Source organism: Dermacentor silvarum, chromosome 1 (genome assembly GCF_013339745.2).
Source record: "Dermacentor silvarum isolate Dsil-2018 chromosome 1, BIME_Dsil_1.4, whole genome shotgun sequence".
Taxonomy (NCBI): Eukaryota; Metazoa; Arthropoda; class Arachnida; order Ixodida; family Ixodidae; genus Dermacentor; species Dermacentor silvarum.
Window position 1 is genome coordinate 435,689,246 of NC_051154.1, and position 25,433 is coordinate 435,714,678.

The following is a 25,433-nucleotide window of genomic DNA, read 5'->3' on the forward strand; positions in this document are numbered from 1 at the left end:
TGATTATGCAGGGCCTCTATGACTGATGGCATCTCTATTGAATCAAATGCTTTTTTGTAATCTATAAAAGCCATATATAGAGGTTTATTGTACTCCGCAGATTTCTCGATTACCTGATTGATGACGTGGATGTGATTCATCGTAGATTATCCCTCCCTGAAGCTAGCCTGTTCTCTTGGTAGATTGACGTGTTGCCCTGATTCTATTGGTTGTCTTCAAACCTATGCCCATTCGCTACAAAGCCGGGCTGCTTTGCTTTGTTCCGCTTGCACAACGCACAAGGGGGCGCACAATGAAACGCACAAGGGGACACCTTGTGCGTTTCATTAGGCTTTTAGTGCATCGTAGTTTCAATTGTCCCTCTGCATGCTATCTTCGAGAGCATCTCTTTTTCTTCACACATGCCGACAGCCGCTTGGGCAAAGCTACAACGCGAAAGTCATCATTTAGTAAAAGTTTGTTATTTTGTTTGTACGTTCCTTGCGCTTTTTGTTTTTGGTAAGTTTGCGTCCACCTTGCCTTTTAGCACTTAAATCTTCTATTGTGGCATGTATACGTCCCCGTAGTGTCATGCGCGCTGTTCAGACACAATGTACCACGGACAAGCCGCAGCGTGGGGCGGAGACCGCTGGCCATAATTCCCTCCGGCACGCAAGGGACCCTGGGTCCGGTTGCGTGGTTTGCACGAATGCCCCCTTGCCGTAGCCTTGGCTTTGGCTGCAGGGCTTCTGTTCCAATTGCGGATTTGGAGGCGCCGCCCTACGCCGTAGTGCCGTGCTCCCTTGCGGAGCCGGCCACCCACTCCGACTCTGCGATTGGAATTTGACATTAGAATCTGTAGTGGTCCGTCTGGGATTTCAAGTGCTTCGGCTATGTGCGCCATGCACTATCCCCGTGTTCGGCCTTCTTTGCTATGACCGTCGCTCACCAAGGTCTTACATAACGTTGGCGGCAGGACGACGACTGTATACCGACGGCGCATCCACTGATGATGGTGGAATTGCGAACAGGGAATGCCGTCAATGGAATGCCGTCGACGGCATGAACACAGTAGAAGGACAATTCTGAAGCAGTGTTCCTCTAAAGCAGGAACGAAAGCTCGTTCCTTGCTCCTTCCCAATCTTGGTACGAGTTCCTGTTACAAGTTCCTTTAATGCGAAAAGAACGCGTTCCAGTTACACTTCGAACACTGGAACGTGCCGTTACATTAACGTTATATTTGATTTGTTTTAAATTAAAATATAGTGTCGTATAATCCTGAGGCGAAATAAAGTGACTATACGAACTATACGAATTTAAACATCGCCGGCTGCAGATTATCTGGAGATAAAAAGAATTCAAAGAAACGCTTCTAGACAAATTTTTTCAGGGAGCACCGGACATACTCCAGACATGTCCAGCTGCAACTTTGATGCTCGCCTATTACAAGTGCAAAACATATGGCACTTTCCATTACGGTCTTCAAATGCGCAGTCAGGATACTGTGCTTTAGATCTTCAAATAGAAAGTTACTGACATGTACCAGTATCGTCCTGAGACCCGAGCACAACAACAGAACATAATCGTCCTTCAAGGTGGTTTTTATTGTCTACTGTTATGTCTGGAACTTGAAAAAACTATTTTTAAAATTGAATACCACAGATAGATGTCAAAAAAAATTCTCCATCATCTCCTGATATTAGCTGTGGTAAAAAACGGCATTTCATAGTTCAAACGTTGAGATGTAGATGAAACTACGTGTAATAAATTGCCATGTTGCTGCCGCGCCCCATATTTTAACGCTATCTTGGTGACTTCAAAAGAAGCCTCGAGGTTGCTTTCGGCCGTCTGGGACGACACACAGATCTAAAATAATGTATTGTCAAATTTCTCGAAAGTGGATGACAAGAATATGAGTAAACCACCTTACAGTTACGCATGAACCGCTTTGAAAGGAACAATACATATGCGTTTGATGAATGCTGATTAAATATAGCAGTATGAGTGGGGGAAAATGGCCAGAATACATATTCTCAATTTAGTAAAGACCCTTGCTTGAACTCAACACGAGTTAAATCTCGATGTTGGCGTTCGACAGGCCAGCGTGGAGGAAACTATAGGAGGGAGCGTCACGTGACAATCTTGAAGCCTAGTCCTAAAAAATATTACGGGCGAACTCACGAAAGAAAATGCACCGTAGTCACGTGACAGGCAAGCGGTAGTTCTTTGCGCCTCACGCGGTCGCCCATCCACCCTGCATGATGTGCTGCGTACGGGCGTGCATCTGTTCAATGCTGTGGAACGTTGACACGTCGTTCCCTCTGCCGTGCCTTCGTAAACCTAACAAGTTACCGTTACAGTTACACCGACCCATAACGCAACGGTGCCGTTCCTCCAGTTCCTCCCAAAAAGAACTAGTTCCAGGAACGCCGTTCGGTACAACACTGTTCTGAAGTGATGACGATAGTATAACGACTGTTAGGCCGCGCTTCTATCGAACATACAGAATTGGCGGTGTAGGGCGGCATGATTGTTTGTATATACTTTTGCATGTGCCGCGAGTCGCCCACGTGTTTTATGAATAGGGAGGCGTCCACTGCCCAGCGCGTCCGGGCAGCAACCGTTTCTGTTTCTGAGGGGTCGGACTGGCCCGCGTGGTGACGGGTGACGAGCCGCGGCGAGCGCCGGGGGGGGGGGGGGGGGGGGGCGGTGCGGATGCGGAGAACGGATTCGGAGAACGCGGTCTTGCGCGCACGGGGTTCGCATTCCGCCGATGGTCATAATAGGTCAACGCGGACAAACCTCGAGTGGAACGGCTGTACGCAGTGTTGTGGCGCCGGCTTCTGAGTCCCCTGAGGGCTAGAGACGGCGCCGAGGTTTATGGCCTAGCATTGTTGACCATGGGTTGCGCGTACGGAGCGGGGGTCCACTCCCCTACGCGTCCGTGCGGCAACCACGTGTATCTTGTGTTGAGCGCTGAGAAAAGCCCGCGTGGTGTCAAGTGTCAGCTTGCAGTGCGCGCCGTAGAGGCGCAGTGCGCATGCGAGGATCGCGTTCGAAGAACGTCGTCTTGAAAACACCGGGTCCGAATGCCGCCAATGGTCATTATTTTCCCACGCGGAAAAACCTTGAGGGGGGGACTGCGGTACGCAGTGTTGTGACACCAGCCCCCGAGTCCCCTGCTGGGTAGAAATGCCATCGAGGTTTTAGATGGCCGAGCAATAAATCGTGCGTGCCTGGCGTGTTGGCTGAGGCCGTCACTGACCACGTGGAAATAGCAGAGGGAAACGGAGTTGCGGAAAGAAGGAAAACAGGGTTGTTTTCAAAACATTTACTTTTAATTGTAAGCCCATCCCTTTGGGTTGTGGCTTAACAAACTTTCAGCTCTCATTGGTAACTGCTTCCGTGGGATGGGCCAACGGTCCGACCGCCCTTTTTCTTTGTCTCTTTCACCTATAACAATCGAGACGAGGTGCTTGTTCCTCAGTCTAGGCTGTAATCACTAAACCTGATAGATCAGTAAGACTCCGTACGATGCAACGCTAGTCTGGGCCGTAACCACTTAGTGGTAGAACAGTGAGACTCGGTTGGTCGTATGTAGTGACAGTTGCCCTAGGCTCTAACTTAAGAAAAGTCGAAGAGTAAGGCGCTGTTTACTTGTGTTTTGCATCAGTGTTGTTTTGCTAACTCTGCATTTGACTGTGTAAATATTTTCGTTGCAATATATCTTCAAGTTTTGTTACCTCCAACCTGCCTCCTGCTTCATCAACGCCGATAAACACCTTGAAGAGACTTTCATCGACTTCAAGGACAAAGAACCAACTTAACTGGCGCAGTCTACAGGGATCGGCGAGCTCTACAACATCGAATGCTGGACCAGTGGTGAGAAGATCAAGTCATCGAACGACCACCTCCCGCACCTACGAGAAGATCCCAAAGCAGCCAACTCCGGCACCGTGGAGGAGATCCGGAAACGACAGTGCATTCAGCAACGGGTGAGCAGGACTTCTTGCGTCTTTCTCGGGTTGGCATGGCAGTTGCTGTGTAGAGCTCATGGTGAGGACACGCGGGGGCGCAGAGACAATGGAGTCTAATGGAGTTGAGGGTGCGACTGTGGCGGAAATGAATCGAATCAGGAGTTATCAAATGACGGTATTCTAAATTCCGATAACTCAAATGAAGTGAGAGCACCCAATCAGAGCCAGGAATTGTCGCAGCAGGTATCTCAGCCTTTGCAAATTCCAAATGATACAAGAATGCTCGAGCTCGAGGTTCAAAAGCTTCAACTTCAGATTGAGTACGAAAGGCTGTTGCAGACAAGGACGAGCGCTGAACGTCTCAATGGTTCGTTGCCGAGCACTGGGTCTGAGCGGGGCAATCAGAGGCGGATGGGTTTCGATTCCATCGAGCAATGCGCAAAAGTGCTGAAAGGATTCCGCTTGCCGTGTGACGCGGATGTACCATTATGGTTTGAGGAAGTAGAAAACTTTTTGCTACGTACAGGGTACCGTATGAGAGTCGCGTGCATCTGGTCATGCCAGCGCTAACTGAACGCGTTCGCTACCTACTGCGTAACCTCAACCAGGAAGAGAGTACAGATTACGAGTCAGTTAAAGAGGCAGTGTTGATGGAACTGAAGCCTTCTCCGGCAGAGTATCTGCAGAGGTTTGAGAGAGCAGTGAAGCGTAAGGAGGAGACGTGGTCACAGTTCGCGTCGCGAGTGAAAACGTATTTCTCTTACTACCTCCAAGTGAGAGGGGCCGACACTGTAGAGGTGATGGCAGAACTCATGGTAGCGGATCGTATAAAATTGGGCCTTGGTATAGAGGGTCTCGAGTACGTGAGGCTACGAGAAGGCGAGGGATGGCTTAAGCCACCTGAGATCGCCAAAGTGCTACAAACTTTGAACAAGCGAAAGGCAAGGGGTACGCTTCAAAGCAGTCAGCGGCAGACATGGGGCAAGAGCCGCCCCGAGTAGAGAAAGGCGCCCTCAAATGTTACTTGTGTCACGGCTCGGGCCACGTCGCTAAGGATTGCCCGAAATCTAGCGATAAGATAAATCAATCAAAGAGGGCTATCGAACCAAGGAAGAGGGTACAAAAGGTGGCGATTGCCCACGAGACTGGTAGGTGAGATACCTGAGGGAAGTGAGATTCCTGATGGAATCCTTACTGCAAATATAAAAGCCGTGAGACGCAACTGTGAAGGGATGACTAAAGTACAGTTAATTCCTATCTCATGCGGAGATGTATCCACAGTTCCGATTATGGATACAGGGAGTGAAATAACTGTTATACGGGAGAATCAGCTTCCGAAAAGTCTCGTGGAGCCGTCAGGCACGGTAAGATTGGTGTCTGCTTTTGGAAAAATTATCCAGGCAAATCTGGCTACGTTGCCGGTAAGGTTAAATAGCCCGAATATGGCTGCGGAACCTCAGAACGTCGACCTACTGCTGTGCGTTGACTAATGAGCTCGTCGAGGGCACGGATTGTTTGTTGACCCATGAAGATTTGGAACTTTTGTTGAAGGCCAACAGCTCTGTGCCATCCCGTGGAGCACCGGCCGAGCCTGTCCATGTGTTAGAACAATCAAATGAGTCGGTAAGCCGGAGAGAGGAGTTCCGTAGGGTGCAGCTAGCTAACTCTACACTAGAAAAGGCTGAGCTGAAAGCCAGTCCGGAAAAGTGTCAAGTTGCACAAGCCCACATTCATCGCCTCGGGCATATTGTCGGCTCAGAGACGCATGCACCAGATCTAGAAAAAATAGCTGCAATTAAGAATCCGGTTTCACCGTGCACCAAAAGGAAACTACGCAGCCTGCTAGGACTGTGCGGCCACTATCCCGAGCACGGCCGAGGATGTGCAGAGGTGGAGAACCGGCTCACGCGGTTAGCAGAGAAAGCGGTACCCAATCAGATACGCTGCTCGGAGGAAGCTCAGACGGCATTTGAGGTTCCGAAACTTTCCATCTGCGAGTCCGTGGCACTCAGCACTCCGGATCCATTTGGGCCCTACTGGCTTTTCACAGACTTATCAGCTACGGCTCATGGAAGCCATCGTAATAATATAGTGCTATGCCAACTGGATGGGCGTGAATGTTCCTGCTCACCTGGCACTGTATGTTGTGGACTTTGAGAGTGCCGATCCAAGACACAGAGACACTAGAGTGCTCTTATAGCTTGGAACTGCAATCGTGTGCTTAATTGTTTACTGACATGTATTGTGTATTTCTCTTTCCTCTCTTCTTGCTTTGTTATTTTGTGGGTTGGTTTGTTGTTGTTCATCTAATTAGGCCATGGTGGCGTTAGAAAGTTCGATTACGCAATCGCGGCAGTGATTTATCGTATTACTGAGCAAAAATCAGCCCAGTATACTCTTTAGGGGGGACGTGTTAGGCCGCGCTTCTATCGAACATACAGAATTGGCGGTGTAGGGCGGCATGATTGTTTGTATATACTTTTGCAGTGCCGCGAGTCGCCCACGTGTTTTATGAATAGGGAGGCGTCCACTCCCCAGCGCGCCCGGGCAGCAACCGTTTCTGTTTCTGAGGGGTCGGACGGCCCGCGTGGTGACGGGTGACGAGCCGCGGCGCGCGCCGGGGGGCGCGGTGGGGATGCGGAGAACGGATTCGGAGAACGCGGTCTTGCGCGCACGGGGTTGGCATTCCGCCGATGGTCATAATAGGTCAACGCGGACAAACCTCGAGTGGAACGGCTGTACGCAGTGTTGTGGCGCCGGCTTCTGAGTCCCCTGAGGGCTAGAGACGGCGCCGAGGTTTATGGCCTAGCATTGTTGACCATGGGTTGCGCGTACGGAGCGGGGGTCCACTCCCTTACGCGTCCGGGCGGCAACCACGTGTATCTTGTGTTGAGCGCTGAGAAAAGCCCGCGTGGTGTCAAGTGTCAGCTTGCAGTGCGCGCCATAGAGGCGCAGTGCGCATGCGAGGATCGCGTTCGAAGAACGTCGTCTTGAAAACACCGGGTCCGAATGCCGCCAATGGTCATTATTTTCCCACGCGGAAAAACGTTGAGGGGGGGACTGCGGTACGCAGTGTTGTGACACCAGCCCCCGAGCCCCCTGCTGGCTAGAAACGCCACCGAGGTTTGAGATGGCCGAGCAATAAATCGTGCGTGCCTGGCGTGTTGGCTGAGGCCGTCACTGACCACGTGGAAATAGCAGAGAGAAACGGAGTTGCGGAAAGAAGGAAAACAGGGTTGTTTTCCAACACATTTGCTTTTAATTGTAAGCCCATCCCTTTGGGTTGTGGCTTAACCAACTTTCAGCTCTCATTGGCAACTGCTTCCGTGGGATGGGCCAACGGTCCGACCGCCCTTTTTCTTTGTCTCTTTCACCTATAACAATCGAGACGAGGTGCTTGTTCCTCAGTCTAGGCTGTAATCACTAAACCTGATAGATCAGTAAGACTCCGTACGATGCAACGCTAGTCTGGGCCGTAACCACTTAGTGGTAGAACAGTGAGACTCGGTTGGTCGTATGTAGTGACAGTTGTCCTAGGCTCTAACTTAAGAAAAGTCGAAGAGTAAGGCGCTGTTTATTTGTGTGTTTTGCATCAGTGTTGTTTTGCTAACTCTGCATTTGACTGTGTGAATATTTTCGTTGCAATATATCTTCAAGTTTTGTTACCTCCAACCTGCCTCCTGCTTCATCAACGCCGATAAACACCTTGAAGAGACTTTCATCGACTTCAAGGACAAAGAACAAACTTAACTACGACGACAGCGGTACGACGACTGCATAAATACAACGGTATGACGACGAGTGCAGGACGACACTATCGGTACAACTGTATGACGAGGGCGGTATGAGGAGAATCTCACGAGGAGGCTGGAATGACGGCAATGGAACGACCAAGACGACACCCCGGTGGCGGTATGACCGGGCCCCTCATACTCAAGTTCAAGCGATCGCACACAAAGGGTGAAAAATCAAGCGTGGTGCGTTCCAGCATGAAGCGCATAAGTGGAGCTACTGTAAATAGGTCGCATACTTTGATTCGTGCTTTTTTCGGCTATGTGCACTCAACGCGGCTAGATATTTGATCTACTAATGTAGTTGTGGTGTGAGACAAACATGGTTACCATGTCATCTTTAACAAAATGAGTACTGCTGCATTGCTGCAGGGCTCGCGGTGCCATCAAGCGGCGCTGTCGTAAAGTGCGCCCCTAGATGATCACGTTGCCTCTGAGATCCACGGCACGTCGGTGCATGCGAACGCTAAAGACACGTCCTGTATGAAGCGTGTAGTTGTGGCTCCTCTCTGGCTCCCTGGCTCCTCTCTTGCATTTTGATGATATTGATGATTTATTGGCATCCTCTTTGAGGCGGTGTGGTCACAAGTATTCACCTCGCCTGCTTGAGCTAATCAGGTATGCTATAAGGTATTTCCGTCTAGCATTTCGCCTACACCTCCTTAATCTGTTTTTCTGTTCCTTAAAGCCTCTATATCTATAATGTACCGTTATAGATTTCTTTAACCGATCCGGTCCTATCATTCTCTTCACTGCTTGTTTTCCCACCAATACCTAAACGTCTGCTATGTTTTCTTTGGACAAGCTGCGCCATCTAGCGCCCAATCGCTAAATACGTGTGTGGTCTTCAAGATGCGTGGTGCGCCGGTATATGGGCGAACGCTGAGACGCATTCTGTATGACGCGTGTTCTTGCCTCGTGCTTGCCTCAGGACAGCTTGTGTCATCTATCGGTGCCACGGTTAAGTTCGCACGTCGCCTTCGAGATCTGTGAAGTGTCAGTGCCGGGCGTGCGCTGGCACTTATAACCTCGATGGCTGCGAGCATTCGTGCCGCAGCGAGCAAACATGTCGGGCTGCTGTTGTTGAGGAATTGGTGTGACGCAGGTTCGATTGTGCCCACCAGCGGAAAAAAATTCAAAGGAGCTTTCATTTAATAGCGGCGTCAAAGTGGTTAGATACGTACCGTGAAGTGGGTAGACTTCCCCAAGAATGTGAATTGCGTACATGAATACTTGCGAAATTCGATTAGTAGGTTATTTATGTTTGGTGTCTTAAGCAACACTCGAAATATACCGTCAAAATTTATTTTGACCGCATGGTGAGCGTTACCACGCATTAAGCTTTCAGTACACACTGCGCTTTTCATTTCTCGCCCATCTTAATGCGACCATGGTTGAACGATAGTGGCGTCGTGTTTGGGAACAACGCTGCTCAGCCGGTGTTTGTTAGACTGAATTTGCACCGACTTACTGAAAGGATACTGGAAAACGATCGCGTGAGGGAACTATAAAATAAATTTAAATAACGCAGACTTGGGCGAACCATCATCTCGAGAAAGTGATACAGTCGTTCAAAAAACCCCGAGTTTTTTCAATCTGCCAAAAACCCGTAGTTGCAAAGTTACAGTGATGTTTCACTTCGTGAACGCGGGTGGTGCGCAAGCTATCGGTCCTCGGTGCGCCTCGACGCCTAGTCTGTCCGCATCGCAGATCGCTTTCAAGATAGGGCTCGTGCGGCCGCCCCATAAGCAGCACCCGCAGGAGTAGGTGCATTATTCAGGTGCATTAATCCTTTCTGTTTTAGCATCGGCACAAGTTCAATAATACGCGCGGAACAATTTTCTGTCTAGCAGAAGCAAACTTCGTCCGTTGAGGGGGTGGCCTTCCCCGGTGACATCGAGAAACAATGCTATTTCTTCTCCCTCTTTCTTATATTGCCTTTCGTGTTTTAAAGCTACATTTAACTTCTTACACCTTAGTTCCGGCTAATAGGTAGCTACAGAGCGTGGAGTAAGCGAATCAGAGCAGCTAATGGTGTAACTGCGATCTCGAGGCACATTATCAAAGCATCGGCGAAGTGGCTAAGAGGCAAAACCTCCGTCTGCCTGTCTGTCGGTCCGGAGTTTGAATGCACTCAGGGCTCTGCTGCCCCCTTTTTTTCATAAATTTCTCGCATCACACACTGATATCGTTGCGAAATACACTGACGGCAGCCGCGAACATCAAAACGAGTAGGGGAGTGAGCCTGTAACTGCTATCGCTGTAAAAAAAATAGCAATTAGGATGGGGTTTTGTTTAAAAAAGAAAAACGGCTGTTATCAATGTGGAGCTCTGTAATTTATTTATTAATTCTGAGATATAGAAATGCTTGCTTTACAGTGCTCCCTAAACATAATCCGATTCAAGCTGTCGCAAGCGTTAATACAGAAAACACAATACTGAAATGTTTCTTTAAGGACACCATTGAGCGGAGAAATATAGAGTAGAGGGAAAAGGCTGTGTGTGTTCTTTTTTTTGCCTTCTAACCTTATTGGACATTTCCTGCTGCACGCGTAGAAAATATAAAGCTTTTGAAAACTATATCTACAGCCACTTTCCTGCTTTCCGCGGGATCGAATCCCGGCCTAGGCGGCCGCATTTCGATGGGGGCGAAATGCGAAAACACCCGTGTACTTAGATTTAGGTGCACGTTAAAGAACCCCAGGTGGTCAAAATTTCCGGAGTCCCCCACTACGGCGTGCCTCATAATCAGAACTGGTTTTGGCACGTAAAACCCCATAATCTAATCACTTTCCTGCTTTCACGCTCACAAGTGCAGCCCACCTGCAGTCATGTTCACGTAAAGGCTGGTTATCGGACTCACATGGTGTAGATCATGTAGTTCGTTATTCCATGCTCCGTTCCGAAGGCTGGTATGCTATCTTCGGAATGGTCATGGTCCCGACAGCAAGTGTCGGTGGCGCTGGCACTTCCCAAATCGTCATAATTTTTCGCCACGTTGCCGGCTCCGCACCACTTGGTTCCTGTGTAGTCAAGATTAGATTCATGTATAGGTGGTGCTAACTATACTAGGGAATATCAAGGCATTTTAAGTACCATGCGTCTCGCTACTAAGTTGAGACAGATGCACAGGCTCTAATATTACGGCAAAATCCCACTGCTGGAGATATGAGGTGCGAAGTTTCCTCCTGTCAGGTCGGCGTCCGGAATTTTCAAACGTTCTTACCACCAGCGTCGCTTTTGCGTCCCAAAGAGCGCTGACGCTCGGGGAGGAAGTTTAATTTGAGATTTTTTTCTACATATTTAATAGGGCATTATGCAAAGCAAGAGAAACATGCTCTCAAAAGAGCTAAGACAAGAGGCGAGTACTGAATCTGTAAAAAATCTACAAAATTTTGAAAATCCTCTCTACACAATTTGAAGGCCACACTTTTCGGAAGTTCAAGGCGCAGGCGAAAAAACGGTTGTTACCCATACGTCGGCTTGCAGCAAACTGCTCAAAAGGGGCATCGTATTCAATTGATTTTCTAACGCACTTGAATAATTGTAGCCACATATTGTAGGTCACAAAAAGCTGTACTATATTGTCAGTCTAAGTGCACAACCTATTCAGAAGGCAACTATGCAAGCGTTGGCACAATCCTGTAATTCTCAGGTCATCTTGTACCGCCTGTTGAACATATAGCAGCATGTTGATGTACAAGTGCCTTTCTCCTGCCCGCCCAAGCTTCAGCTCCAGCAAAGCCAAATTACCTGGCGAGAAGGTGCACCGTGTTGCAAAATTAGGCACCATACTAGGTTATGAAATTTGTACGTGACGTCGTATTTTTCTTGTGGTGATGGCTATATGGTTCATACTGGATGCATATTCGACTGTCTGCGTGAACACAATAGCATACGCAGCGGAATAGGGATTCTTAGTACTACATATTGTCCGCAATGTGGCGGCTCGACTCAGAAGCTGTCGTCATGGACATACATGACGACGAATACAACTTTGACATTGAAGCTTCTGAGATAGCGCTGAAAAGAGCCCTATGAGTTAGCAAACCATCGACTGCACTAAAATTAAATTATGTGGTTTTACGTGCCAAAACTATCGTCGTATTACGAGGTACACCGTAGTGCGGGACTCCTAATTAATGTTGACCACCAGCATTTCCTTACCGCGCACCTAAGTCTAAGTAAACTAGCCTTTTTTTTCATTTAGCCGTCATCGACATCCTGCCGCCGCGGCCCGGATAGAACACGTGACCTCGACCTCAATAGTGCCCAACGTGCTACAGTGCCAACTTTCCCTTCCTCACACAGAACCACTTCTCTCTAGTGCAGCGACATAGCCAATAAGCTGCCACCACTCGTACCATCTATTTCACTAACAAAATGCTAACTTATCTATAGAGAGTGCAGGCATGAGTGTGCAAGGCGATAAAGTGTTTCCTGTGTAATCTTTGCAGTGTTTGTGAGATTTCTTTCTCCAAATATACTCACTGTTACTTTCAGTAACATGTATTTCGGATAACAGTTATGTCAGCGCTGGACCGATTTCCGTGTGTGCTAAAGAATGAGCCTTTCTAAGCAGTGACAAACGTGTGGGATGAGACTGTGATTTATTGGGTCCAGTTCACACAGCTGTCTGTTCTTAAGTGCTCTTTGTCATTAGCCTTCGCTAATAATATGTCCGGCATCAAGGTTGGGTAGAAATTTCTGGTAAGGACAGTTCCATCTCACGAGCATTTTGTGGATTCTGGTCCTTGCTGGTAATCTTTCAATGCTCTGTAATAATAAGTAGGACGTTCTGGCGGGCTAGTTCGTTCATAGCTTTTAGACGTTTATATAACTGCGCGAAAAAACGAGAACACACGAAAAAAGCACACACGACACCACAAGCGTAGACTGCCAACTGTTTATTTCTGGAAAAGCAAGCAGCATATATTTCATTCAGGTTCCTGAACACGTGCCCGCATTGTCACTGTCACATGTGCCGATAAACATAAGAACATACACAAAAATATTTGCTAGGTAACAATGTAAAACAGGACTGCGACACGCGATCACCAAAATAACGAAGAGCCGTTCGGAATATATCATCAAACGAGGGAAAGAAAACCTTGAGCATGTGAAGGAAACGGAAATGGCAGATGTCACTTAACAAATAATCATAGTAAAGGCGAAGGATGAGGCGATAAATATGTTTGATTAAAAAGAAACAGAATCAGCAAATAATACGCCAAACAACAAATGTAGAGGCGATGATGTAACAAAAAGGCATGAAGCATAACGATATCACTTAATGAACAAAGGAACAGAAGTTTGATGAAGTCGACGAAAACTATAAACGTCGCTAAAAAAGAGTAAAACCTGGTGAAAATCTAACGCTAAGGCGTTTGCGGCATTTTCTTTTTGATCGTTTTCCTTTTAGTTTTTTTTCTTTCTTCTATTTTCTTCGCGCAATTTATGGTCTAGGCCATGGTTCCAGTATAAAACCAACGATCAAACAAAAACCAAGAAGTAGCAAACATTTTTTGAACACCAAGAAGGAAGAAGGAACACCAAGATTACAAGGCACATTCAAGAAAATTTAGTTTTTCTGGTAACAACGAGACAGACGGCGTGTTGATACACTTGTCGCCAGTTTTTATTATATAAAAAGCTTCTACAATCTCCCTGTTGGTCTGGTCCCTCGATTTGAACAAGAACGTTGTGTTTGTAAAAATTGATTTGCAAGGGTTGTTTCTTCCGCCCTCATCTTTTCCTCTGCATCTGTTACAGTGTTGGGCCAAAGTGCCTCCATTGTTCTTTATATGCCAGTGGTGTTCCCGTGCCCTTTCATTAAATAACCTGACCGTTTGTCCAACATAAATACTGTCACAAGTCAAGGGAATCGAATACACTACCCCACAAGCACACTCTGTGTAGTTCGTTCCGTGCATGGTTGAGCAATGAAGCCTACTCTTTTTCTTACCTGTCACCATAGGGTAGAGCACTGCACGGGCTCGGGTTTACCCGAAAGCCCGGGCCCGGGCCGGCCCGTGGGCCGGGCCGGGTAAAGCAATTTTTTCACGGGCTCGGGCCGGGCTCGGGCACGGTGTGTGCTTTTTGACCCAGGCCCGGGCCGGGCTCGGGCTTTCTGCGAGATATTCTCGGGCTTGTCAACTCTGAAAAACACGTATTTTTCGGTCTCGGGCCGGGTTCGGGCCGATTTCGAGCCGGGCTCGGGCCGGGCTCGGGCTTAAGGTAAAGGGGTGGCGGGCCGGGCCGGGCGGGTAACGTAGAGTATTTCCGGGCCCGGGCCGGGCCCGGGTCTCGTCATAAAAGTTTTGATCGGGCTCGGGCGGGCCGCCTAATGTAAAAATGGGCCCGGGCCGCGCCCGGGCCCGAAAAAATCGGCCCGTGCAGTGCTCTACCATAGGGCACACTCTACTAAGCTTAGATGGAGTCAAAAATACGACCTGGACCCCGTAGCAGCTTGCCACTTTTTTGATGTTGTGTGAAACTCGATGAATGTAGCGCATGACCTACAGTTTATCTTTCTTAATATCCTCTTTCCGTTGCTTTCTACCTTTAGGTTTTTGCAAGAGACTTTCACAGGCACCTGCGATTAAACTCTGAGGGTAACCAGCCGAAAGGAAGCGCCTAACTTGCTGATTGAAACTGAATTCTAATTTGTGCTCGCAGGATTTTTCAAGGGCGGAATTACGAGTTAGGGTTATGTTGGCTCTCTTAACTAGCTTGGAACGAGCACTTTCAAACCGCATTATGGCCTTCTTTCTCCTCGGGTTGTATTTGGCGTCAAAATGAAGGCTGAGGTCCAGAAACTGAAGGACATCATCCCTGGCTAGCTCGTGGATGAAGGTGAGCCCTCCCGAAGCTGATTGAAATATATTTAATATGCGATCTATGGCATCATTCAGGTTATCATTTTCGTACACGTGGAGTATGACTAAGTAATCATCGACCTAATAGAAAATACGCACGACATTTTCCCCCTGAAGTTAGTTGCTTAACTCGTTGATCAAACACCGACAAGTAGATATCGCAAAGAACGGGTGCAACTGTAGAACAAATACAAATTCCAGCCTTCTGCACATAGTATTTTCCATCAAACTCGATGGCCGTGGAACTCAAATAAAAGCTTTTATTTGATAAGAAAAACTGCCGACAAGTGTATCGATCAGCACGCCGTCTCTCTCGTTAACAGAATAAGTCAATTTTCGGGAATGTGCCTTGTAAAGTCCTTCTTGCTGTTCAAATTTTTCCTAATTTTCGGTTTTTCTTTCATCGTTGGTTTTATACTGAAACCATGGCCTGACCATAAACTGCGCGAAGAAAATAGAAGAAAAAAACCAAAGAAAAGCAACACGAAAAAAAATGCCGAGAACGCCTCAGCGTTAGTTTTTCACCAGGTTTTACTCTTTTCATAGCCACGTTTATAGTTTTCGTCGACTTCATCTTTACTTTTGTTCCTTTGTTCATTAAGCCATATCTTTATTCTTCATGCCTTTTTATGACATCATCGCCTCTACATTTGTTGTTTGGTGTGTTATTTGTTGATTCTATTTCTTTTTCATCAAACGTATTTATCGCCTCATCCTTCACCTTTACTATGATTATTTTTTAAGTGACATCTGGCATTTTCGTTTTCTTCAGATGCTCGCGGTTTTCTTTCCCTCGTTTGATGATATAGTAAGAACGGCCCTTGGTTATTTTTGTGATCGCGTGTCGCAATCCTCTTTTACATTGTTACCTAGCAGATATTTTTTGTGTATGTTTTTATGTTTATCGGCACATGTGACAGTGATAATGCGGGCAGGTGTTCAGGATCCTGAATGAATTATATGCTGCTTGCTTTTACAGAAATAAACAGTTGGCAGTCTACGCTCGTGGTGTCGTGTGTGCTTCTTTCGTGTGTTCTCGTTTTTTTCGCGCAGTTGTATAAACGTCTAAAGAAATGTAATATTAATTTTTTCGAGTTTTGCTGTTGTTTCTTGGCATATGCAGTCAGCCCGTTCGCATGGCGTTAAGATTGTCAAGAGTTCAGAAATAAACTGTTGTGTGCTAGCGCCAACTGTACTAAGCTCCTTTCTTATTGGACTTCGGCTGCAACGCACTGCACCTACCCTGCTCCTACATCGATGAACAACATGCCCAAATAGCGTCATTAGCACTTGTATCCGTTACGCATTTATTCGTCCATTTCTGGTGACGCGCTGTACTTTTCCAGTGACCTGTAGCGTCCAGCATATTTAATACCAATCCGAGGTCGTTTTACTGCATACGCCAACCTTTCGTATAATAAACGAAGCTGACCTATGTAATTCATTAACTAGGTACACCTCTTTAACACCTCGGCCTTTGACTAATTTCTCGAAAGCGCGGGAGCGCTGTGTTCCCAGTCGCGTTCCGCGTCGTCGGTTGCGCCCGTATGGGCCACTGGTTCGAGACAACGCGCCTTCGAGCACATGTTGCCAGGTGAGCTGGTCTACGCTTGCAGCGATTCCCGCTAGAAAATTACCTTGAACTTTTCCGTATTATCAACGATACCTCCCTACGCCAGAGCCACCTAAGTCGGCAAAATGCAAAAGCGAAAGAGGGCTTTTTCTTCTTGCGTAAGTTATCGCTCAATGGACGCTGCTGCGTTAGTGTGCGGGGGGCTGCCCACTGCTATGAAAAAAAAAGCTCGTGTTTTTTGCAGCAGCATCACGCTATGCTCAACTAGGGTTCATATTTTTCGTCAATAACTTTTGGGTAAACTTACTTTAGCGTGACGCAGCGCTGGAGAGATAGTTGTTCTCTGTGCTGGATTCTCTAAAGAATTAGCAGTTCAAGTTATATGACTCACGGGTAAAAGCAGGTAATACGGTATACACAGTTACCATCAAATCTGCTCGCTTTTCATTTATTTTTCTTTAGCTCTCCATTATTTGCCTGCACTGAACATCGCCCCGCGTCACCGGAATCGACCACTCGGTTTTACGGTTGTGGTACGAACTAAATTCAGTCAAAAGAAATACGTAATTCTTGCAACATACTGGGCCATTATTAGGAAATTCATATTTACCTGGAAATATCAGAAGGCTTTGAAGATCGTCGCCTAATGTGCTTAAAAGGGACGAGCCTTGCATCATCGGTTCTTTGTCTTGACACTTGTCGACAACTTCGTCCATTTGTGCTGTTGTTACACTTGTGACTAGCCCCGCCGGAATCAACCTCAATATTTGTTGAATTATGGTTCTGTTAAACAAAAAACAAAATTATATCGATTAGTGCCATACAAGGCATCTTTATTCGATGCTGTGGCAGGATACATGGAGCAGATGTCATTTGTTTTCCATAGCTGCACTCGGAAATACCTATGGGATATTGATGGAAAAAATATTTTTAACAAAACCCTTTGTCAGGCGCGAGAAATCTACTCATGGATCCAGCTATACATTTTCCCAAACGAACCGCACCACATCGAAGAAGAAAAAAAAAATATTATTTCTTGCACAAGAATATTATCTGAAAAATCTGCGGGACAACACCTGTGCCACGGATAACATGAGGCCATGAGCGAAGGTGGGACACACGTTGTCCCTCTGTACACATTGGGCTTCATCCTTTCCGGCCCTTGGGTGATTAGAGCTACTTATAGAAGGGTTCAAAGCATGCAAGGCAAAGATGCACTTGGCAGGCTTTACACAAAAGCTTTGTGCGTTTTTCCTGCGAAGTTGTTGAGCACCATTGGTACCTTTTGCACGTAGTGGTGGTGCACGGGTACTGCCCTTGCCCATTGAACCGAACGTGTTTTGGTGCTGCTGTCATAATTGAGCAGTTCTTGCTTCCTCTTTTGTGATGTACTAGACTGGGCCGACCATTGCAAAAACACCTCCCATTGATGAGCTCTCTGCACAGTATTACCCCAAAGAAGATGTATGTCATGCCGTTTCTGTAGCAGTTCTGGACGTCTTCAACCACTACGTTGAGCGTATTTGCAGGCAGCTGAAAACAATAGCTCACTTTCATGTCAAATCTCTCTAAAGTAGATCTAACGGCATAGTGGAGTGCAAGAATTAATTTTTGCACTTACCAGTCAATTTATTCGTGGCGCAACAGGAACGAAATTCACGCGCTTGAAGAGCGACGATAGCCAGAAAAAATAGGAAAAAGCAAAACAACTCGAACAATTAAGGCCAACCTCCATGCAGCGAACTTTCGCGACGAATTTCACGTGACGCGCGAAGCGCCGTCGCGAATTCGTCACACCACACTCCATTTAACCAAGAGCCTGCGAATGCCGCCGCCCATGCGGTCGACGCAGCCCGCGAGGAGTCATTGTGGCCAGACGGGATCGGCTACGAAAGCGACGTTGGCGAATGAAAGCAGAAGGAAAAATAGCGCCTAAATCAATGTTTTTACACGTAAAATAAGGCACCTCACCTGAAAACGTGCGTACAATGAGTGTTCGCTGTTAGCCGGAACCTATTTAGACTTAATTTTTTTCCTTTTTTTTGTGAATATGCGGCACGTCGGCATTTCGCCGATACTTATCCCTCGTCTGTCACCCTGCGTTCGTTTACGTTCTCTCCGCTCGCGCGCAGCCGTCAGCTTCCGCCTTCGAGCCTACCCTGCCATCGAGGAAACACGGAAAGCTATTAGACAGTTTTAGTATAGCGTACGCAACTAACAGCGTATGCTAAGCAGCACACGTTTATTAGATTTAGTTGGCTTGCGAGATCTTCCGATCTCAGAGGCCATATGCCATCGTCGCGCCTATCTCTCGACTTCACCGATAGCTGGCACTGACATATCTCGAATGTTTCCCTCGTTAGGCTTCGTGTCGTTCGAAACGAGAAGCGATCTCGCAAACTCCACAAGGTTATCCATAAAACACTGCCGTCGAAGCGGCCTGAGACTAAGCGAAAGTCGTTTAAGCAGTTACTTGCTACAAACGAAGCGAATTCTACGAAAGCCACGCCAAATTCAATTCGAAGCGGCCAGCGGGGACCGCCGCCATGTTTCACTTACGTGGCTTGCGAGAAAGCTCTTGTCTCTTAAAGTAGCGAGCCAATCATATGCCGCACCTACGCGATGCTTCAGTTCGCGTTTTTCTCGGATGTGCTAGGGAACTACACCCTGTAAACTTCAATCAAACGTCTTTCCAAAACACGGCGGTACGCAAGGCATCATGTTGCGAGTATGCATGGGCAGAGCATCATCGGGAAGCGAAACCTCTAAATACATGGAGTACACAGAACAAGCAGTGACCAGATATTATTCACTAGAACATTGAGGCAGAACAACCAACACGGAGGAGAAACAGCGCTGAAAAACAAGCGTTTGAAACGAAGGTAGGAAATAGCCGAACAGTAGCCAAGCGTCAACAACCAAAATTCCCGTCGACGGGCGACCGACGGAAGTCACCCTCGGTGCTATGGTCCGATTGGTCCACGCTTTCCGCCGCGCGCGACGACTTCCGGCGGCGGCGGTTCACTGGGCGGCAAACATCTGGAAGGTGTGGATCGACAGCGAACAGCCAGTTTTTGGCCGTCGGGCGGCGGGCGGCCGTCGTCGAGCGGCGACCGCCGAAAGTTCGTCACGTTTTCGCTCCATGGAGGTTGGCCTTTAGTGTTCACCTCCCATTTCAAACAAAAACCTAAAATTATAGTTGCTTTACCTTCTAAGAGATGGCGCTACCTGTTTCTGTGGGGCTACGCAGGTCCCTCTGCACACTTGAGGCAGCTTTCGCTTGCGGTTGCACGTGGGACATATATGTCCCAGTAACAACAAAGGGTTAAATAAAATTGGACCAATGCGATGATGCTGTCATTCCTATACGTTCCTTCAGCATGGTGGGCAGTAGGTGCTCGAGTAGCCATCCCACTTAATTCGCATATTAACTAAAATTGGCTAATACACTTCTTATTGACTGGATTTCACACCAACGTGGAAATTGCGGAATTGTAGAAGGGCGCCGCAAGAGGCAAAATCAATTTATGCGATTTTAAATGTGTTACTCCTTGTTAAAATATTTGTCGATGAAAGTTCACCTTTTCCGGCTTCAGTACCGACACTTGGCCCACAGGGAGCGCCGGAAGTAATGCCCGCGTGATGCTTCCCGGCTAGTTTTATGTCAACCGCTTTACCACCTATATGTGCAACTTGTGATCTTATCTCGCGAAACTCATGTGTCGGCGACTTATCGTAGCTTGCGGTATACCAGCGCGTAACGACGCATTGGGCGCCTCAGCAAGCCATGGCAGTCAGCCGCCCTACGTTACGAAACGTCGAGAAGAACATGGGCAGCGCTTCCGGTGCTGTTTGCGCTTTTCGGAATCGGAACAAAAAAGGGCAGATTTTTTTTTCGACGAACATGTAAGCAACGGTTGGCGTTACGTGCCCGAATAGACAAGTGAAGAAGTGGGGAACAAAAGCAGAGTCTGAAGAAAGAAATAAGGAAAACAAAGTTGTACAAGCGCATGCATTGATCGAGGAGCCTTCAATTACAGAGCACTGAAGACGAAGTCGGCAACAAAAAATAAAGTCGGTTGCGCAGAAGTGAAGTACAACTGGGCGACAGAAGCAGCCGAGTCTCAAGTAATGAATAAAATGTTCGACTTTGTTTTTTTTTTATTTTCACAATGTGGCCATGCAATAGCAATTATATAGTTATCGCATAAGAGAAATAAATGCTGTTGTTTTTCTGACTTGTTCATCGCGACAAGAAACATCGTATGTTACTTGACAGCACTATCGCTTTTTTTTATTGAATGCGAGAAGCATGCATAAACTGCGCTACCTTCGATTAGTTTTTGCAGAGTACGCAAGTTGTGTGTAATTATTAGGCATAAATTATCCAGGCACATACAATGAATAACTTTTCGTGGAGAGGATCGACCTGCTCGCTTCAGCAAGCTTCCTCATTCGGTCACTCACTTAAGAAAAGAGCGGAAATTGCTTATTTGCGCAGGATAACATGCCCTTACAAAATTGTTTTTATGCTTCCTTCCCACTAGCCAACAGAGCGTCCAGAGAAGAAAATATATTTGCACCTTGGACTCGACCGTCATCTGCACGGAAAGCCACAACAGCCGAGCAGCACTATTTAAGAACGACTGGGCTCTGCGACAGTCTTCAATGGCGCGGCGAACGCTTTTGCGCATGCGCTCGCATCACTTCCTGTCCCCTTTCTTTTCATTTTTTTTGCCCTTTCTTACCGCTTCCCCCTACCCCTGCGTAGGGTAGTAAGAACGGTAAAACCTGGTCAATCTCCCTGCCTTTCTTCTTCCTTTCTCTCTGTCTAAGTAGAGCTTATACCAATACTCACTTGTCGCCGATGAGGTTACAGTTGATGGTACCATTGCTGTTGTCTTGGAAGACCTCGGCAAAGCGGTGGCCACCGTCATTGACGTCTGTGACGAGGCGTGGCAGCAACGTCGACGGCAATCTAAAAGGAAAATCTCAGTGACTCTTCTGAAGATACGTATTTAAACTGAGGAAACGAAACTCAATAGGTCACTTTCTGATAAACCATAAGATAGAGTGGTGCCTCAAGTCTGTCTCGTAATACCTTTCCGATAGGCCAGCTTCCTGGACATGATTGCCAAGAAGCTGCGCGTTCGCAAAACATATATTTTTATATTGAAGTTTCATGTCAAGTTTATATCGAAGTAAATATGCACAGTGAAGTGGACGCGCGTATGAAGGGTTTATTGACATTGCGGATGGGGTCCGGCTTTCATCAGAAAGTTTGTTTTTCTGAGAAAATTTGTTCAGATCAAGGCCGGACCCCGGCCGAAACGCCAACAAACCGCTTTATACGCGCGTCTACTTCACTCTTTATATATATATATATATATATATATATATATATATATTGTCAAGGTGTTTATTGACAGGATTGAGAGGTCGAACTCGGTGCGGCAGTCAGAACCCTGCGAGCAGTCAGGACAAGCCCCGTGCGTAAAAGCGCTGGTGATGCACCTGACTGACCGGCACTTCTTCTTCCTTACATTTGTCCCCCGGAGAAAAATACGCCGTCCTGGCGATCTAAGCATACGGTAACATAGAGGGATCATAGAAGGGCTTGAGCCGATCTACGTGAACCATTTCGCGACCGCGACGGCGCTGATCAGAGGACGGTGACACAGGCTCTACGACATAATTCACGGGGGAAGTTTGTGCTATTACACGGTAAGGTCCATGATATCTTGGGAGAAGCTTAGAAAAAAGGCCGGGAGCTACAGGTGGAACCCACAGCCAAACCAACGAATCGGAAGGGAAGCTTGGGGGAACAGAGCCACCACGACGGAGCTCCTGTTGTGTCTGATCTGCGGTGGTAAGACAAGGGGCGAGTTGTCTGCATTCTTCAGCATGCTGCGCAGCTTGAGACACAGGAACACATTCCGATGAATCAGGCTGGTAGGGTAGCATGGTATCGATGTTGCAGGAAGGTTCACGGCCGTACAGTAAGAAAAACGAAGAAAAACCAGTGGTAGATTGAGTGGCAGTATTATAGGCGAACGTGACGAACGGAAGCACAGCGTCCCAGTTGGAATGGTCGGACGCGACGTACATGGCGAGGATGTCGCCAAGAGTACGGTTGAAACGCTCCGTCAGCCCGTTCGTCTGTGGATGGTATGCGCTAGTGGTCCTGTGGATGATGTGACACTCCTTCAGAAGCGACGTCACAACTTCAGATAGAAATGCGTGGCCTCTATCACTGAGAAGTTCCCGAGGGGCTCCGCGACGAAGAATAAAATGCCGCAGTATGAAGGATGCAACATCTTGGGCAGTTGCAGATGGAAGTGCAGCGGTTTCTGCATAGCGTGTGAGGTGATCCACTGCAACGATAATCCAGCGGTTTCCAGCACCAGTACAAGGAAGCGGGCCGTAAAGGGCGATTCCGACCCCATCAAAAGGACGGGATGGGCAAGGAAGCGGCTGCAAGGGTGCGGCAGTGGAAGTAGGGGCCGACTTTCGGCGCTGGCAGTCGAGGCAGCAGCGGACGTACTTCCGAACGAATTTGTACATGCCAGGCCAGTAATACCGGAGCCTAAGGCCGGTGTAGGTCTTTAACACGCCACCGTGTGCACATTGGAGATCAGTGTGAAACGATTCGCATAAATCAGCCCGAAGATGACGCGGTATTACTAGGAGCCATTGCCGACCCTCGGGGAGGTAATTGCGACGGTATAGGAGTTGGTCGCGAATAACAAAGTGATGCGCCTGCCGCCGTAGAGTCCTAGACGACGTAACAGTGGTAGGATCAGAGAGAAACTCCAAAAGCGAAGAAATCCATGGGTCTTTGCTCTGCTCAGAGCGCATGTCATCGATGGCAAGTGCTGAGAGGACAAAGTTGAGTAGGCAAAGACTGTCAGGATCAGGGTCAGGTGATATTGGCGAGCGGGTGAGAGCGTCGGCATCGGTGTGCTTGCGTCCAGAGCAGTACACAACCCGGATGTCGTACTCTTGCAAACGGAGTGCCCAGCGTGCGAGGCAGCCAGAGGGGTCTTTCAATGAGGAGAGCCAGCACAGCGCATGGTGGTCCGTTACTACATCAAATTGGCGGCCGTATAAATAAGGTCGAAATTTCGTAAGGGCCCACAGTATGGCTAAACACTCCTCTTCTGTAACAGAGTAGTTTAGCTCCGACTTTGTCAGCGTGCGGCTAGCATAAGCAACGACGTATTCCCCAAGACCACTTTTGCGTTGGGCAAGAACTGCCCCAAGGCCGACTCCACTAGCATCTGTATGGACTTCAGTTGGGGCATCGGGGTCAAAATGCCGCAGAATAGGAGGAGAGCTGAGCAGACGGCGAAGGGTCGTGAACGCGTCATCGCATGCTTTCGACCAGGCGGATAGGGCGTTGTCTCCAGCCAGCAGTTGAGTCAAAGGGGCGATGATCATGGCGAAGTTCTTCACAAAGCGGCGAAAATAGGAGCAAAGGCCGACGAAACTGTGTAGTGTCTTCAAATTAGTGGGCTTGGGGAACTCGGCAACTGCACGGAGTTTTGCAGGATCCGGAAGCACGCCTTCTTTGGATACGACGTGACCTAAGATGGTAAGCTTACGAGCAGCAAAGAAGCATTTTTTGATGTTAAGTTGCAGGCCAGCCTTAGTCAGACAGCTTAATATCTTTCTTAGTCGTTGGAGGTGAGTCGAGAAATCAGGTGAGAAGACAACGACATCATCTAGGTAGCACAAACACGTGTGCCACTTGAGACCACGCAAGATACTGTCCATCATACGCTCGAACGTAGCGGGCGCATTACATAAGCCGAATGGCATGACCTTAAATTCGTATAATCCGTCCGGTGTAACGAAGGCGGTTTTGGAGCGGTCAGCCTCTGCCATGGGGACTTGCCAATATCCAGACCGCAAGTCCAAAGAGAAAAAGAACTCGGCACTTTGGAAACAGTCAAGAGCATCGTCTATGCGCGGTAGGGGATATACGTCTTTGCGCGTAATTTTGTTAAGACGTCTGTAATCAACGCAGCAGCGAATAGAACCATCTTCCTTTTTTACGAGGACAATAGGAGATGCCCACAGGCTATGGGACGGCTGAATCACGCCACGCCGAAGCCTATCGCTCACTTGTTCGATGATGACGCGGCGTTCAGAAGCTGAGACACGGTAAGGACGCTGCCGGAGTGGGGCGTGCGAACCGGTGTCTATGCTGTGCGACACTGTGGTGGTGCGGGCGAGAGAATGTTGATGGCAGTCGAAGGAGGCGGAAAATTCGCGTAGCAGGCGGACAAGTTGCGCGCGTTGTGTGCTTCTCAAATCACCGGAGATTGACGGTTGGAAGCACTCCAACGGCGGTCGAGTCGCATTGTCGAGTGCGGCGAGGGATGTCGAATGCGAGGTGTCGGGAGCATCGAAGAGCATTGAAGAATCCGCAATTTGAGCGTAACCGAGGCACTCTCCGCGATGCAAAGTAACCGGCAGGAAAGACACATTGCACACACACATCACACCACGGCCAGCACTGATGGCGATGACGGCAAAGGGCAGCGGAAGGGAATGGCGATGGGCGAACAAGTCACATGGCGTGAATAAGACGGTTGCGTCACGTGCAGATACGCAAGACACAGAGACGACGGCGGCGGTCTGAGGAGGGATATCGGTAACTTCGGCCACAATCATTTTTGTAGGCGTCACAGGATCTTGGTCCATGGCTGCAGCGGAAGGAAACGACAACTCCACCTCGGCGCGGGCGCCGTCAATGATGGCATTGTTAGACGAAAGGAAATCCCAGCCTAGAATGACATCGTGGCAGCAGGACGGCAGGACAACGAACTCAATGACATGAAGAGATTCTGCGATTACAACAAGAGCAGTGCAGGCTTCCAAAGGTTTGACAGGCTGTGCGCTCGCAGTACTCAAATACAGTCCGGAAAGCGACGTCGTTACTTTTCCTATCCGTCGGCAAAGTCCTGCGCGTAACACCGAGATTGCTGCGCCCGTATGGACCAGTGCGAACGTTGGAATCCCTTCGACGTATACCTCAATTACGTTGCAGGGGTGATTTCGAGGCGTTGGGTAAAGTGAAGGGGACGCAGTTCTCGCCTCGCGAACTGTGACACTTAGTTTCCCTGAGGCAGAGGGCTTGGCGGGCGTCTCATCGGTGAGATGGAACGGCGGCGTGGGGATGGCGAACGACGAGTAGTGTAGGAAACAGGGGTTTCATCTGGCGGCACAG

The 25,433-nt window shown here is 48.2% G+C and overlaps 1 protein-coding gene across 1 annotated transcript in view; it reads right to left on the bottom strand.

Moving 5' to 3' along the window:
• Positions 1 to 25,433, bottom strand: part of LOC125942597 (uncharacterized) — a 47,723-nt gene that overhangs the window by 13,822 nt on the left and 8,468 nt on the right. The window contains exons 3-5 of the mRNA XM_049660787.1: positions 21,057 to 21,176; positions 16,809 to 16,981; positions 10,611 to 10,770 (exon numbers count right to left, since the gene is read on the bottom strand). Coding sequence (XP_049516744.1) covers positions 10,611 to 10,770; positions 16,809 to 16,981; positions 21,057 to 21,176 — 453 coding nt within the window. The remainder of the gene's footprint in view (positions 1 to 10,610; positions 10,771 to 16,808; positions 16,982 to 21,056; positions 21,177 to 25,433) is intronic.